Below are 16,331 nucleotides of genomic sequence, written 5' to 3'. Positions count from 1 at the left end.
CTTAATCAGCCCTGTCTAATTCCTCGAACTACTACAGAGTGTAGTCATGAACGTTGCAGTTTTTCAAATGGCTTGAACAGACAGAATGAATGTTTCCTTGAAGTCAAGTATGCAGAGGGTGCTTAAGCTCATGTGACAACTGTGCTTAAATAAACAGACTTGTTTCCTAAACGGTCTTGCAGCACAACCCTTCATTGCCTACAGCATTTTCTCACAAAAACTATTATTAAACTGAATTTCTGTTTTGTTAATGCTATATAAGCATATAAAGAAATATGTAGTAGAGTTCTGGTGCACTGGGGAAGAAACGGATAAGGCTTTTCTTCTGCTTTTTGTTTTTTGGAGTGGGGGGACCTCAGACAGATTGCTACATGCTATTTATTTTCTCACAGGATCTCACCACAGAGGAATTTCAAATCCTGTAACAACATCCAAGATCACGTACTTTAAAAGGAAATATGTGGAAGAAGAGGACTTTCACCCCCCACTCAGCAGCTGTACACCTAAAGTAAGTTTCAGAGAGCAATCTTTAGGAAGCCATCTGACTTGCAGCCAAATGCAACATACATGTGGATCCCAGCTAGCAATCAACCCAGACACGACTTAGCTTTAGCAGAGTGGCACCCTTGTGTGCCATCAGACTCTACTGTGTTCCACTGCTTGTATCTGAAAATATTCCACCTGGGTTACGTCCATATTTCAGTTCCTGTTTCGTTTTTGTTTTAATCTGCATCTGCTTTCCCCCCACTTGCACTCAACTAAAATGACGTCACGCGCATGCGCGGAAGCGGCGAAACGCCATCGCGTCTTGCGTTCCATTCGGGATGTGAACGGGGCTCCGGAATGGATCCCGTTCACATCCCGAGGTACCACTGTATCTTGGTTGACGAATGCCTTGCGAGTTGAACGTTTTGGCTCCCAAATGCCGCAAACCCGGAAGTGAGTGTTCCAGTTTGCGAACGTTCTTTAGAACCCAAACATCTGATGCAGCTTCTGATTGGCTGCAGGAGCTTTCTGCAGCCAATTGGAAGGCACACCTTGGCTTCCGAATGTTTTGGAAGTAGAACGGACTTCTGGAATCGATTCTGTTCGACTTCCGAGGTACGACTGTATACCCAATAAGTCTTGGAGCACATTTCCTTTTTGCTCCTCAGTGAGTACCTAAACTGGTTGTTGTAATGCATTTCGTTTCATTCATTGCCTATATTTCATTTTCCCATTCCTGGGAAGAACCCAAAGTGGTCCATAGCAAGCACCTCTGTTAAGACAACATATCAGAATAATCAATATATTAAAACATAGCACATGTAAAAATATAACACAAATTAAAGTCACATACATCTCTAAACAATAGTACAGCAAACCTATTAAATCCATACAAATTAATTCTATAATAAGGTTCCTCCTTCATGTCACCATACTTAGTGTACACAGATGGGAGCTACTTCTCTGTGGGATGATCCCATGTCTCTGAACAATGCATCTGAATAGCCTTCCAGCCATGTGCTCTAAACTTCCATGCTCTTGGGTTCATGCTGGATGAGGCAGATGAAACCTGGGTTGGCCCTCAGTGGGACACTCCTGGCATTCTTCTTGCTGCTCCCAATCTGCTGGATGGCAAATGCCCTTGGTGTCCCAGGGAAACACCAGGAGTAAAACAGAGCAAACAGATGTGTCCCTGGCTTCCCACCTTTGCAATCCACCACTGCTACCACTCCCAATTCTGCTACATTGCATGATCTTCCTCCCCCACAATATTGAATCCCCATTACCTGGCAGATAAAGATGGTGGTAGCTAAAGACATTTTGGAGGCTGGGCTGGGGCAAAGCATACAAATGTCACCTTGTTCAGTGGCAATATATATATATATGTGTATATATATATATATATATATATATATATATATATAGCCAACAAAACAAGAAACTTGGGCAAAATATCCTGGGTAAGGACTGACTGATCCCATTTAGATAAATCTGGGAAACGCCTGGTCCAGATTTTACTGATGGTGAGGGAAGGAATGGGATGGAAGCATGGGAAGATCCTGAATCATGAGCCAGACGTCCAAGCTAAATCTCAGCTCAGCCAAAAACACATTGGACAGCCTTAACCTTCAGCTGCAGCTCCTTGCACCTAACTAGAGCCCACCTTAAGGGGTTGTTGTAAGAATCATGAGGGCCAGTTTAAATCTTAGAATGGCTGTGCATTGGTGGACAGGAAGCAATTGCATTTAAGGATTCTTTCCTATATGCATTGATACAATGCTGGTCCTTGCTGTCACACTCCACGGTCTACACAACAATAGTATGATACATGTGCCAAGGAGCCTTTTGCCAGCTTGCTGCTGGACTGAATTAAAAGTGCTGCCATTTGCCTTCATTGCCTGAGGCTCACATACCCCTGAGCACACTTTCCCTGGCATAAGCCCTGCAGCAAGCAGATGGGTTTTGGGCAGTAGCTCCAAGGCTACCCTCTTCTAATTGTGGTACAAAGTTGCTCGTCCCTCATGTCCCTCTGCAGAACTGGCTTAGATCAGTCTCAGAAAGTGTACTGCATGGATGTCCTGCTAAAGCCTCTTGTGCCATTTTGGGCTGCAGTCCTAAACACATTGACTAGGGAATATGCCTCGCTGAGATACCAAGGCTTGCTTTTGCACAAACACATATAGGATGGTGTTGTTAATGTGGGGTTTGCAAAAAACAAAACAAAACCAAAAAACCCCCATACCATTAAAAATAATAAAAATGTTCATCTTATTGTTGCAGGATGTGTTTTGGTTTTCGATTTGGTTAGCCACTTTGAGCCATTAATTAGTCAACTGTAAGCGTGATTTTTATTTTATTTTTTGCTTTGTTTTTGGTATTGTCACCTACATGTGATGGCTTTTCATCATCCTGCATGTTGAAGTGGAATTTCTATTCTGTCCCTGTAATGTATACAAATCTCTTTGGACCCCTGAGAAAATCACAGTATACTATGACTTGGATTTTGAGAACCACAGACGGAAGGAAGTTTACAAAAGGGGTTTTCCCATCACTTTCTCCCCAGTGTCCTGCTCTGAGCCCCTTGAAAGCTTTTCTTGAGGGTCAGTGAATCCTCTTGAAAAATAGGAATAGGGTTTGCAGACCATGCTGAGGAGGGAGCAGAATTCACCCATAACTGATCAGAGTAGAGCCAGCTTCTATGACTTTTAGTATATATTTTGTCTTTTTTACGCTGCGAACTGCCCTGAGATCTATGGACAAAGGGTGGTATACAAATTTAATTGATATTGATAATGATAATAATTCTCCTTCCATAGCATCCAGTTGTGCCCCTTCTGCTATTGTTCAAGGGTTAGGTGTTTATTTATTGTGACAGGCCATTGCTTTACATTTTACTCTGCTGAAGGCTCAGCGATTCAGATAGCCACAATAACATTAAAAAGCAACTTTGTTTTCCATTCACATGCTATTTTTCATTGGGACACGTAGCAAAAGCTACTGTTGTTGCGGTCCTTGTTACTATATCCCACAAATTCCAAACAGAGGCAAAATGGCTGCAAAGGGAAGTTTTAATGTAATATGTAGCTTTGCTTCACCATACTCATAAAACTCCAGAGCAAGAAAAAAACAACAAACCACCACCACAGATACCTGTTTCCTGTTCCTGATGGCATTAGCTGAAATACGAAATGTTTGAGAGACAATGGGCTAAAAAACTGAAACAAAAACATGTGACTTTGTTCCCCAAAAGCAGATTTACAGAATAGCTCATCATAGTGAATGAAAAAAAATGGAATACTGTATAGCTAAAAGTGCCACTGGAAAGGAATAGTCCTGAAGATCACTCCCAGTTGATATCAAACTTTCTAGTTTCTGAATCATAGTAGGTGTCAGTATTAGGAAAGCAGTGTTTTGCAGAATACCCACTGTTTAGATACACAGTTCTTACCTAATTCATTGTTTGCTCCCACTCCTCATGAGATCAGGTAGCAATTTTGCAGACCTTGCAACTTAGATCTTTCTTTTCAGCCTACTGAAAATATACTACGGAGAGCAAATTAATGTATAAGAGCATTGCAAGCTTGCCATATTGCCCAGACATCTGGAAAATTAAGCTTTAAGCTCAGGGGAATGTTGGATTCTATGCTTCATGTGCATCATGACCTTTTTGCTAAGTAAGGTTGCCAAATGTGATGGTGATTTTTGTAAAGCAGATAGTTTTCCATTGGGAACTGGACAGAGACCAGCAGATAGTTTCACAGAAAGCTTTGCAGCCTGCCAGATATTTGTTGGTTTCTAGTCATGGCAATAGTGACTGCAATTGAGCCAGGGGCTATGAGAAGTCTTTTAAAAAAACCAAAAACCAAAAACAAAAAAAACCACCACTGAGTGCATACAATGAACTTCTTGTATAAAACTGTGTTTATTTCAGAAACAATATTTCTGAAGCAGGGTAACTAATTACTTCATCTTTTTTTCACTTATAGCATGCTTTTTTGCATTGCATGTTTCCCCTAGAAATAGCTGTTTGTTAGACGTTAATAATGAATTCCGTTTCAAAGTGGGATAGTGCAAAGCCTGGAACTAGTTTCTAAAGCACCAGAAGTGTTGTCAAGATGCACAGAAGGTTTTGCTCAAAGGGAAAGGATGCTGCATTGTTTTGAGAGAGGCTATGAGAAAAATGGACCTTATTATCTCCATAGGAAAGATTTTTCCTCTCTGCCAAAATTCTTTGGCCACAAGGGAAAATCGGAACAAGAAAAACAAGACACAGAGAGGAATATCTTTTCCTTCTCATACAATATTTGCGTATGTTTTGGCTTATCTTAATCTACCAAGAGAGGAAGAAAGGAGGCAATTGTGCCAAGAGCAAATCTATGGGCTGGTAGCCCACACTTCCTTCACCATGGCTTCTGAACTTGAAGAAATTCTCTGGAGCTTTCCCCACTCTAGCCTGCTGCATAAAGAAATAGATGACATCACTTCCTGTTTTCTGTATCTGCTTCTGCTCATATGCAAACAGCAAGAAGCCGCTTCACAAAACAGGAAGTGACAGTGTACCTTCAGGTGGCAGGAAGAAAACAGTGGCGCCATTAGGACCAGACTTCGTGGTGTAAATCGAGGAACCCACAGACCGGGGCAGGGGCTAATGACCACCAGAGACAACAGCAGCAGATGATGGGGCAGAAGGTTGCAGCAGGAAACAGGCACAGTGACAGCACCTGTCACAGAGTTTTGGATTTGATATCCCTCTTTATCACTATCCGAAGGAGTCTCAAAGCGGCTAACAATCTCCTTTCCCTTCCTCCCCCACAACAAACACTCTGTGAGGTGAGTGGGGCTGAGAGACTTCAGAGAAGTGTGACTAGCCTAAGGTCACCTAGCAGTTGCATGTGGAGGAGCGGGGACGTGAACCCAGTTCACCAGATTACGAGTCCACCGCTCTTAACCACTACACCATGCTGCCTCTCACAGCTGACACCAGTTGCCGCAGTACTTTTTCTTTCTTTTTTTAATACAATTTGTTTTTTGTGGGTTAAGGAGGTTGGGTATGCTGCTCAGTGAAGCACCAATGGAGATTCCAGGCATATCCATCACTATCCTTTCCCTGGAATGCTTCTTGGATCCATCTAGAAAACCATTGGGGAAGGGACTGCAGCGAAAAGGGGAACATGGCGAAAGTAATCTTCCCACTTTTCCAGCATGAATTCCTGCGGGATTGCAGTCCCTTTGGCAAACAGAAGGACAGCTCTATGCCTTATGATAGGAACATATAGATACCTAAGGGTTGCTGAGTTCATAGTATCAGAATTGTAGTGCTGGATGAGACCCCAAGGACCAGCTAGTTCATCCCTCTGCAATGCAGGAATCTGAACTAGACCATACACAACAGACAGCCTCTGCTTAACCTCTGCTTAAAAAACTCCAAGGAAGGAGAGTCTCTTGAGAGTCTGTAATGGATATGAAATTAGCCTGTGTATTAAGGAAAGAAGCTTTTTTCCAGATAAAAACATCTCTGGTTAAATTATCCCTTTGGTTAATTCACATTCCTGCAAATATCATTTGAGTCATTTCTTCATTAGAAATATTTTTTCCCTGCCATGGAAGCTAATGATTGTTGGAGGAAGTATGGTACTGCTCAAAAGTACAGATAATTTTTGGTTTGTTTCAGTTTTTCCCCTTTCTGCATATATACTATTCTCCACCAGGACACAGTTGGCTCAAGAAGATTCCTCACAGCTGAACTAACATTGGAAAATGTCAATATCCCAGCACCGGAACACAGGAACATAGGAAGCTGCCTTATTATAATTCAGACTGTTGGTTCATCTAGCTCAGTACACTGCCTGGCAGCAGCTCTCCAGGGTTTCAGACAGAGGTCTTTTCCCAGTCCTACCTGGAGATGCCTGGGATTGAACCTGGGACCTTCTGCATGCAAAACAGATGCTCTACCACTAGGCTACAGCCCTTCTCCTGGGACCATATGGTCTCGATTCCTTCAGATCTTGGCTATTGACTAACTAGCTTTCCTGGGCTGCACTTTGGTAATGACAAGCCCACTAATCAGCTACTGGTTTGGGGGAGTTGAATGTGCTAGAGGGCAGGGCAGAGAGGTCTTAAAACAGGCATGTTCAAAGTCCATTTCAGGGACCTAATCCGGCCTGCTGGTGCAATCTCTGCCCCTGTGGCAGTTTATTTCCTGGGGGGAAATCCCCCCAAAAAGCTCAACAACTTCAATCCTCAAAGAAGCTCAACAACTTTGGGGTAAATTTGTAAAAAAAGACTCAACAACTTTGGGGTAAAATTGTAAAACTTCAATCCTAAAAAAAAGGTCAATAACGATGGTCGGCCCTCATGCATGTTCACTTCATTAAATCTGGCCCTCTTTGAAAAAAGTTGGGGCACCCCTGTCTTAAAATAAATATGACTGCCCTAAGTGGTAAATGATGGTCAGACAGGTAGAATCTCAACAACATGTTTCAGCTGACCTGCATTACACCCATCATCATCATCATCATAATAATAATAATAATAATAATAATAATAATAATTTATTTATACCCCACTGATCTGGCTGGGTTTCCCCAGCCACTCTGGGCGGCTCCCAACAGAATATTAATAATTTGTTGTTGTTATCCCCTCTCTCTTTCATCTGTAGACGATATCCGTCTTTGAGGAGCGGGCGCATATCCTTTACATGTCTTTGGAAAAACTGAAGTACATTGACGACCCCGAAGTCTACTTAAGGAGATCCGTCCTCATAAACAATTTAATGAAGAGAATTCATGGGGAAATTATCATGCAAAACAACTGGTGCTTCCCTGCTTGCTCCTTTGGGGGGGCCTCTGCCCAGGAGTGGTTTGTTTCTCATGACTGTCCTTATAGAAAACGCCTTCGGATGGCAAGGGAGGACTGCGAAAAGATCCACACCTGCTGTTTTTATCAAGAATGCAGCAGCCACTATTTAAGTTTGCCATTGTCTGCTAATTCTGCAATGGGAAATTCCTCTCCTTCTTCTTCCTCCTCCTCTTCTTCTTCCTCCTCCTCCTCTTCATCCTCCTCCTCCTCTTCGATATCTATGCCAAGTTGTTCCCAACAGGTGGAATATGGTGTTGGCAGCACCCCAGTTTACCGGAGCGATGATCAGATACACATCAATGAAATTTTCATTACTAATGCTGGGCTGCATGGGAACCAGGACAAGACCGTATTAACCAATGAGAAAGGAAGCCACGATATAGAACGAGACCGTGCCTCAGATTGGGAGCCTATGAAAAGCGACCATGGCATTGCATGTAAAAGCAAATGTTATGATTATTTTGAGACGGGGCGTGCTGACAAGAGCAACATGAACGAATCTTGGAAGAAATCCTTACGAAAAAGGGAATGCTTACCAGGTGGCAAAATATGTTGCAGTAAAGGAAGTAAAATATGAACCACCTTCCTATAAAACTGCAGTTCTAAAGCACGCACAAGCATGTTGAATTTATCGAACAATATTTCATTCCGGATGAATTTTTCTGATAGTTTTATACAGCCAATACAATCATATCACAAGCTTCATGGATAGTTTAAAGGACTTGGCAGCAGAGTGCGTTGGAGTGTATGTATGTATGGTCTGCATCGCAGAGCTATTGATACATATATGGAATCTTCATAAAGAGCTCAGTTGAATTGCAATGTGTATTTTAGCTTTTGTCGCTGAGGAAAACCAATAAACCAGATGGAGAAAACACACAACCCTTTTCACCTAGCCCCCTGTGGAGTCTGACATGTATTAAGAGGAATCTCCTTTCTGCGTATCAATTAATTATATATCTGATAAACAAATTATTACCAGCAAAGGGGGAGGTCTACTTCTTGCCCAAGAATAATGGCCGTGAGAAAGACTAGGGAGAGTTGAAGAGGAAAACACCCATATGGTTATCTAGTATTGATACCATTCAGATGTATTTATGTGTCTGGTTCAACTGACCAAACTGGTTGCAATAAGACCTTTTATGGAATCTTAATCAGAAGCAAACAGTTCCAGCACATGCACAGTTTTCAGCTAAGCTGCAAGAAATGAGCGAGCCTTATGGTGGTTTGTTGCTATAAAGGGCAGAATTTCTTTGGTGCCTTACTTTTTAATCTTAATTTTTCCAGGGTGAAAATTAAGTTGTTGTTGTTGTTGTTTTTTAAAAAACAAACAAACAAACGAAAACAAAAACAGCTACAGCAGGGATGTAACCTAAACAGGAAATAAAATAATAATAACAGGGTGGATCGAATATTATTAGAAACCTGTATCCTTTGAAATACTGTGTTTGATTTCCTATTCAAATGCATCTATTCTTCGTTTTTGCTCAATTGCTTTTTGATTTGCCATAGTTAGGAAGGATTGAAGAAGAAGAAGAAACAATAGAGAGATGTCTCTTGTAAACAAGCATTAGCTGCTTGAACATTTCTATGGCAACTGTCTGTTGCTGTGATTTTTCCCTTTTTTTCCTGGTATAATGAAGTTCATGAACCAGTGGCATGCTTTATACTTTATTCTGTTTCACATCATTTTCTCTCTTTAAAATTGTAAAGAGCATGTACTGGGGTTTCATATAACTTTAGGGTTTTTTTTTTATTTTGGGGAAGAAAAGCACAATGTTACTAAATGATGTGGTGATATAAGATTTTATCTGAAATGAATGTAAGGGTTTTATTTTTATTTTTTAAAGATTATCTTGGAGAAACAGGGGGGATAATCTTCAATTGTAAGAAGCACATTTTGTTCATTTTCAGGTGTCTTCAATTTAAAACTCACATTTTGAGCAGGATCAGGCTGAAGTTCAGCCTGTTTGAATCCCACATGTAACAGGGGGAGGGTTAGGCACACCATGAATTTTGCCCCACTGAAATCGCCAAGATATTTTGATTGCTGAAAGAACCAACCAACCAGATGGGGGAAAAACACCCAACTCTTTACATTTATCCTCCCCACGGGAGAGCAAGACCTGAATTAAGAGCAATCTTCATTTTAGCACAACGCTTAACTGTGACTGAATCTTGCCCTTGTTTTTGTTTAGGGGCAAATGAAGAGCTTCCTTTAACTGAGACTTAATCTATGTTTCAGTCACCACAGAATTCCAAATTATCAGCAGGGTGTATTCAATTGTAACCTCCCGCCACACACCCCACACAAAGAAAGGGTGGGTGTGTTTGATCTGCAAGGCCTGTTTGCTGTTCCCTTAAACCTCTATATTTTATTCCCAGTGCAATAGCCACATGGATTACGCAAATAGCTATGGGCACTTCCAGATTGTGCTATTTTCAAGTGGGATTCAATCATGTACCAGCAAATTCAGGTTGTGCTGTTAAAGTTGATTTAACCTACAAATCCCCCACCTGCAAATTCAGACTTTTTGTGATATGGAAAGTGATGAGCAAATGTGCTGGAAAACGTCTAACCTACCCGTAAACAAACTGGGATGAAGGCACAATAAATAGGTCACTGGAAAGTGACTTCCATAGTATCTCTCAAATCTCTCATTCCTCACCCTACTGTCTACAGGTTGCAGACAAAAGGGCCAAGTGAGGCTAACTAACTATTTAGCAGCTCCTGTTCCCCTATGGGCACACTTTTGATGCAGTTCTCAGCCAGGATGTGATGGGAAGGACTTCTGCCAGAGGGCTGCTGCCAGCCAGTGCATACAATATTTGGCAAGATGGATACAGTGTCTGGCACGGTATAAGGCACTTCCTATGCTCAGGTTTGACCCGAGAACCATTCGACCTAATTGCAGATATAGAAGGTCCGTTGTAGCTACTCAAAATAGATCCCAGGGATTATCTGTATGGTCGTGGCCTAGGTACCTGCAACTAGCAACCAGTGAGAATTTCTCCTTGTTTTATTTTAACAATGGAACTGGGAGCTCACTGTATGGACAAAGCTGAAAATGTGGTAGGGATTTTAAACCAATTTGAAATATGTAGGGTTCAGGAATGTGGCAGTGGAGCGAGTGACCTTGCTGTGACCTTATCTGTTTGTGACACCCATGGGCCACCAGGTTAGCTAAGCTGTTATGCTTCCACATCTGCTGCAAGCCAGAGCTGAGCAGGGGAAGGAGGATAACATGGGTGGATTTTAACAGGGGTTCCAAATCTGAGAACGTGGGACCAGTCATAGAACTACACAAGCAAGCAGATGGGGCAGGTGAGGGACACTCCAACAGCTGGGAAGGGATGCAAAGCAGAAAGCTCAAGATCTTAGGAGCCAGCCATGAAGAACCAAGTCCTTGACCAGGGACAACTTCATTACGGATTTCAGTGTTTTCTTTTGTTCTATTCCACTCACCCTCCTGCATTCTTTTTAAAACACCTAGGTGAGGTTGCACAGTAGACCAACACATTCTGTTGTCATCGTTAACAGCTTGTCATTTGCATAAGGTATGATTGTGTTGAAGATATTTCTACCTTTCTTGGGTGTATTTCTTGGAAATACAAAGACAAAATTCTGCAGAGAATTAAATATAACCTTTATCTATGCCAAAAGTCAGAAATTTGCAAGGATGATCAATTCTAATGTTTTATAAAAATTATCCTACCTTATTTCTCCAAGACAAAAGCATTTTTAAAAATTGCTATCAATATTAAATATAGGTCTCATTCATACAGTGTATGAGTAGGCTCATTTAGTCATTTGTCCACATGGACCATTTTTTTAAAATTGCTGATTTTTCTTGTGTTTATATTCAGTTGAGAATAGAAAAATCTGTTCTTTTCCAGTATATGTCAAACATCTGATGTTTTAAGCTTAGATATTTAGGTACTTGTATACTAAGTGGTGTTGTAGTAAAGTGAGTTTTTTTTCTTGATATATATTTATTAAAATGATTAAAAAATCATTTTGATTTAAAACCTTTAAATGTGGTGGTTGTTTATTTCGCCATCGAGAAACCGCATTTAAGTGAAATGTTTCTGTGGGCAAAATATATGGCTGATTCTGTTCCTTTTGGCTAGATCAACCCAAGGATTAAATTTCAGATCACTTTGGTATGTCAATCTATTATGCCCACTTTATATATTGATAAATGCCTCTTGCAGTTTGCAAGCGCTGAGACTTTCCTGCTAAAACGGATAATCCCTCTTTCCCTTTTCCTTAATCTGATAATTGTTGACAACATGTGTACATGGAAATTGCCCTGGATTTGGACAGCAAATTCCCTTCTTCTAATGTGAGGCTGCTTTGCAATTCCCACAGCTCAACAATGTGTCCCTATTTTGCTTTTTCCCATGTGGGAATGAAGGCCAAAATCAGTGGTGCATCTTGGGGTTTCAAATTTCAGTGGCACCCTGTGCAACACCAAAATTCAGCACCCCTTTGAACTGGTTGTGCTCCCCTAAATCCACCTCTGCCACTCTTACAAAGCAGAATTAATGCTGTTGTTTCTTTAAATTTCATGGGGAAGATGTCAGACATTTCCAGTACTGTAACTGGAAGCCTCATTCTGATGAACTACTCACTTCATTAATGGGGCTAAACCAGCGAGGCCTACCCCTGATCACACATACTCTGCCTGGCCCCAACTGTGCACAGATAGCAGAGTCGGGGCCAGCCAGATTTTGTGATATTAGGGGCAGAACTAGCTGGCAAAGCCCCATTCCACAGCTTACACTTCAACAGAAGGTGTGAGTAGTTTGCTGGAACAGGGCTAAATTATCTTGGACTACATGATTATGGGTACCGAGCTTCTGCCCGGATGAGGAAATCCACACAAATTGGGATGGTTCTAGATGGCTCATGAGTGGTTTTGAACTCATGGAATCTCCTGTTCATGGAAGAGGGGGGAGGCGAATCCATTTCTGCAGGTGGCAGCCTCCACTGGATTAGCAACCTTTTTATAAACTAAGATCCTCTGACATTCAGGAAAGGAGACTCCATTCCCTCTGAATTGGATTGGCAGAACAAAACGTTATAATATGCAGAATTAGCAAGATTGACAGCAAGATTCAGAGATTATACAGACCAAATATTTAACAGAGAGTGGGACAGAGTATACCTAAAAGAACATTGTAAAAATCTAAATTCTTTGGCAGGCCTGGATTGACTACTGCATGAAATAAGAGAATTTTAAAAAACCAATACAACCAAAACAACTTAGGAGAGAGAAAGTTAAGTGAGTAGTCAAAAATGTAATTTAGGAACTACAATGGGGGGATTGGAAATCATGTTGGAATTAGTTATGTATGAATCTAATTTTTTTTGTAATTAGTATTGATTTTGGATTGTTTTTGTTAACTGTTTTGTGTTGTTTTGTTTTTAAAACCAATAAAGCATAAAAAAGACATCCAGGAAAGTGCCAAGGCGTACATGCTAGTGAGACTGAATTTGCTGCCATTGGCAGTACTGCAGAGTAGATTCCATAAAATACCACTTGCAGAGAGACTATGCCTCTCTGAACAGAATCCTATAGAATCAGTCGTGCATGTTCTTTTGCACTGCCCCTTGTATCAGACAATTCAATCTAAGTTCATCAAGCAGTGGTGCAGTTTATGCAGATGGAGATAGTAGCCAGGTTTCTGCAACATGCCACGAGGATTCGTGAATGTTATACAAGAGTATTTTAATTTGTTAGATGCAGATGTTTTTGAGTGATTTTACCATACCAAACCTTTCGGAATTTTGTCTATATACCAATAGATTGATTGAGGAAAGTGCCATTATGGATCCAAGCCAATTATAACAACTTTGTATTATAATGCATTTGTATATGTTAATAGGCTCATCACCTTGTTATTCTTACAACAACCCTGTAAGGTTGATTTTTATCTCCCTATTGTAGAATTGGAGGGCAGAAGGCTAGGACTCCTCTGTGTGTTCATGGCAGAGATGGAAGATTCCAACAAGGGAGTTTCTAATTTGTAGCCCAGTCTCTTAGCTGCTGCCCTATGCCTCCTCCTTTCATATGGAAAAAGACTTCCTCATACATTGTTGTTGCTTAGTCAATTAGTCGTGTCCGACTCTTCATGACCCCGTGGACCAGAGCAAGCCAGGCACTCCTGTCTTCCACCGCCTCCCAGAGTTTTGTCAAATTCTTGTTGGTTGCTTCTATAACACTGTCCAACCATCTCATCCTCTGTAGTCCCCTTCTCCTTGTGCCCTCAATCTTACCAAACACCAGAGTTTTTTTTCCAGAGAGTCTTCTCTTCTCATGAGGTGGCCAAAGTATTTGAGCCTCAGCTTCAGGATCTGTCCTTCCAGTGAGCACTCATCCACAACAGGCATCCACATACATATCACCAGCTAAATCAAGAACTTCAAGCGTAGGCCAGATATGCATCCCAAGGCAGGTACCATCTACATCCACTTCAGTACTTTCAGTGAGATGTGTTCAAGGATAAGCATTGATAAATGTGTCCTCAATTCTATCCTGGAATATCTCATCACTCATGACCCTTGGGGTCCCTTACAACTCTATGATTTTATGATAAAACCAATTATTACTTTTGACCAGGGTTGGACTGTGGTGTTCAGCTTTCCACACTGATGTAGAAGAACCTTAAAGATTCTGATATCTTCTTTAGTAAGTGAAGCCAACACATCTTTATATAGAAAGATGAACACAGACAGACAGACAGACAGACAGACAGACAGACAGACATTTCATTCATTCAAATAATTGGAAGAACATCCAAAGGTGTGTGGGGTCCCCCTAAATTCTGACTTGCAAATTACTGATGTACGACAAAATCCTCACTTGAAGAATTCTCAATGCAACCCTATTCTTGCTTACTCTGATGTAAATCCTGCTGGAAAAATTACAAAGGAGAGCTGGGCCTAAGCAGCAAATCTTATGGGGAAAGGTGGAAGAAAGTGGGTTAACAAAAACAGATTAATTTTTGATTTTTAGAAATTTAAAGAAAGGGAAGAAAGGAGGGAAGGGAGTTCGCTGTATTCACTGAGGGTAGGACAACAAGCTCTAGGTTCTAATTCTGAGATGTGTGTTAAAATTAAACATTGGGGAATACTTTTTAAATGTCTGAGCATATCAGCAACACAGTATGTAGCACAGGGGTACAGTGGTGTCTTATATCCTTGGAGGTTTTCAAGAAAAAAGAGTGTGCAGGCAACTAGAAAGGCTGTGAAGGATGTCCTGCTGGGCAGAAATTAATCCCTATATGTAAAGTTGATTGGTTCCCCTCCCCTAATATTTTTACTGGGGGGAAACTAAAAATAGAACATTTAATAAAATAATATGTGCCTAAGGGGAAAGGATTATAGGACAAGATTGTCCAAAGCTGCTTCAAAGAAAGTGGGCGCTAGCTAGCATTATGGATGGATGGATGGATGGATGGATAGCCTACCTTTTCCCCAAAGACACAAGGCAGCATTCAACAGTTTATGCAGGCAGCAGGTTAAATCAAGGATAAGCATATTGTTAATGGGTCCTGCCATTTCTTGAAGCCTAACGAGGTAGAACCTTTACATTTCCAAGGCCACATACCACTTTGAGTTGGGGAAGTAATGAATGACATCTATCCCAGGAGCGCAGCATGAGGGCCACCTACCCATGAGGCAAGGTGAGGTGACCGCCTCATGCTGCAGGATCCCCAGGGACAGCAGATCCTGATGTTGATCTTCCTTTCCCCTTTATTCCTGATGTAGATACTTTTTCACCCGTTCTTCTGTGGTGGTGGGTAGGGGACACCATTTTGGGGTTGCTTCAGGTGCCAAAATTTGTTGGGCCAACCTTGCTTAGTATACAGACCTCCTCCAAGTAACACAAAGCCCATTAATTGTTATATTTACAATCCCAGAATGGAGTACGCCTGACAAGAGTACTCAGACTTGCCTTCTAGCATGTCAGGGAAACAAGGCGATACTGCGCGGGGGGGGGGGGGGCAAGAATGGAGGCCGGGGGAAGGAAAGACCCATGCCTGTATCTATTACAACAGACGGCTTTGCAAGCTTACCAAATGGAATTTGGAACTTTCAAATGAGTGCATTGGTTACAATTCACAGACCCAATTTCACCCCTTCAATATTCACCTTCAAATAGTAAATTCCAGGGACAGTAGCGGGTCTCCTCAAACAATCACTCTCTGAAGCCATTTCTGTCATCTCCCTAAGCTTGTGGACCCCTTCCCTGCAGCTCTTTGGCCAGCATGACAACTTCTTTCTGACATACTTGAAATTAAATCTGATGATTTTACCTTAAAGTTGCATTGGCTTGCCCTCGGCTTGCTTCCTTTTGAATTTGTATTTGAGTTGGCTGCTTGCTGTTTTTCTTTTCTTTTAAAGAAGCTTAGAAGCTCTGTACAGCTCTTGTTAATTTCATTTCATCTGCAAGTTAACTCTCACAATGATGCTGCTTGGGCTTTTTTCTGTCCTCGGTCCACAGTTGTGGCATTAAACTGAAAACTCTATCACAGTAGGCATTAGACACGCCAACTCAGAGTATTCCCTTTTGTTTGTTGTAGCAAATGTAAACTTTAAATAAAAATGGAGGGCCCCTGATGGATTCACTTTGCTTCAGATAGTTCTGCAACTGAGAAATGGGTCAGCAGTTAACACATAAATGTAAAAGCCAGTAAGACTGCAAAATCATTCTGCAAAATTATTCAAAAATGACACAATTATTAGCTTGTTGCAATGATTTTCTAGAAGTATGCTTGCAGTATCTACAGGCCAGGTGGATGGCATCTGTAGTCCCAAACATCTGGACTGCACCAGGGTGGGGAAGGCTGATATATGTTGTGAAGAGGTTGAATCAAAGAGGCATCTAGACAAACTCTTCCACGAAGCTATAAAAATGTGAAGGTTTTACAAGCCATCATCTATAATTAATCAGATCAGAAATATTTCAGACATACAC

The 16,331-nt window shown here is 41.3% G+C and overlaps 1 protein-coding gene and 1 long non-coding RNA gene across 2 annotated transcripts in view; both read left to right on the top strand.

Annotated features, from left to right (window-relative positions):
• Positions 1–11,373, top strand: part of SERTAD4 (SERTA domain containing 4) — a 29,339-nt gene extending 17,966 nt beyond the window's left edge. The window contains exons 3-4 of the mRNA XM_083605458.1: positions 393–508; positions 7,145–11,373. Coding sequence (XP_083461584.1) covers positions 393–508; positions 7,145–7,921 — 893 coding nt within the window. The 3' untranslated portion in view covers positions 7,922–11,373. The remainder of the gene's footprint in view (positions 1–392; positions 509–7,144) is intronic.
• Positions 2,914–6,701, top strand: LOC310758936. The gene is made up of 2 exons (XR_014546112.1): positions 2,914–5,529; positions 5,564–6,701. It is a non-coding gene; the product is annotated as an uncharacterized lncRNA (long non-coding RNA).
• Positions 11,374–16,331: the final 4,958 nt, after the last annotated feature.

Source organism: Podarcis filfolensis, assembly GCF_964270895.1.
Source record: "Podarcis filfolensis genome assembly, chromosome: 3".
Lineage (NCBI taxonomy): Eukaryota > Metazoa > Chordata > Lepidosauria > Squamata > Lacertidae > Podarcis > Podarcis filfolensis.
This window is presented reverse-complemented; position numbering and strand designations above follow the sequence as displayed.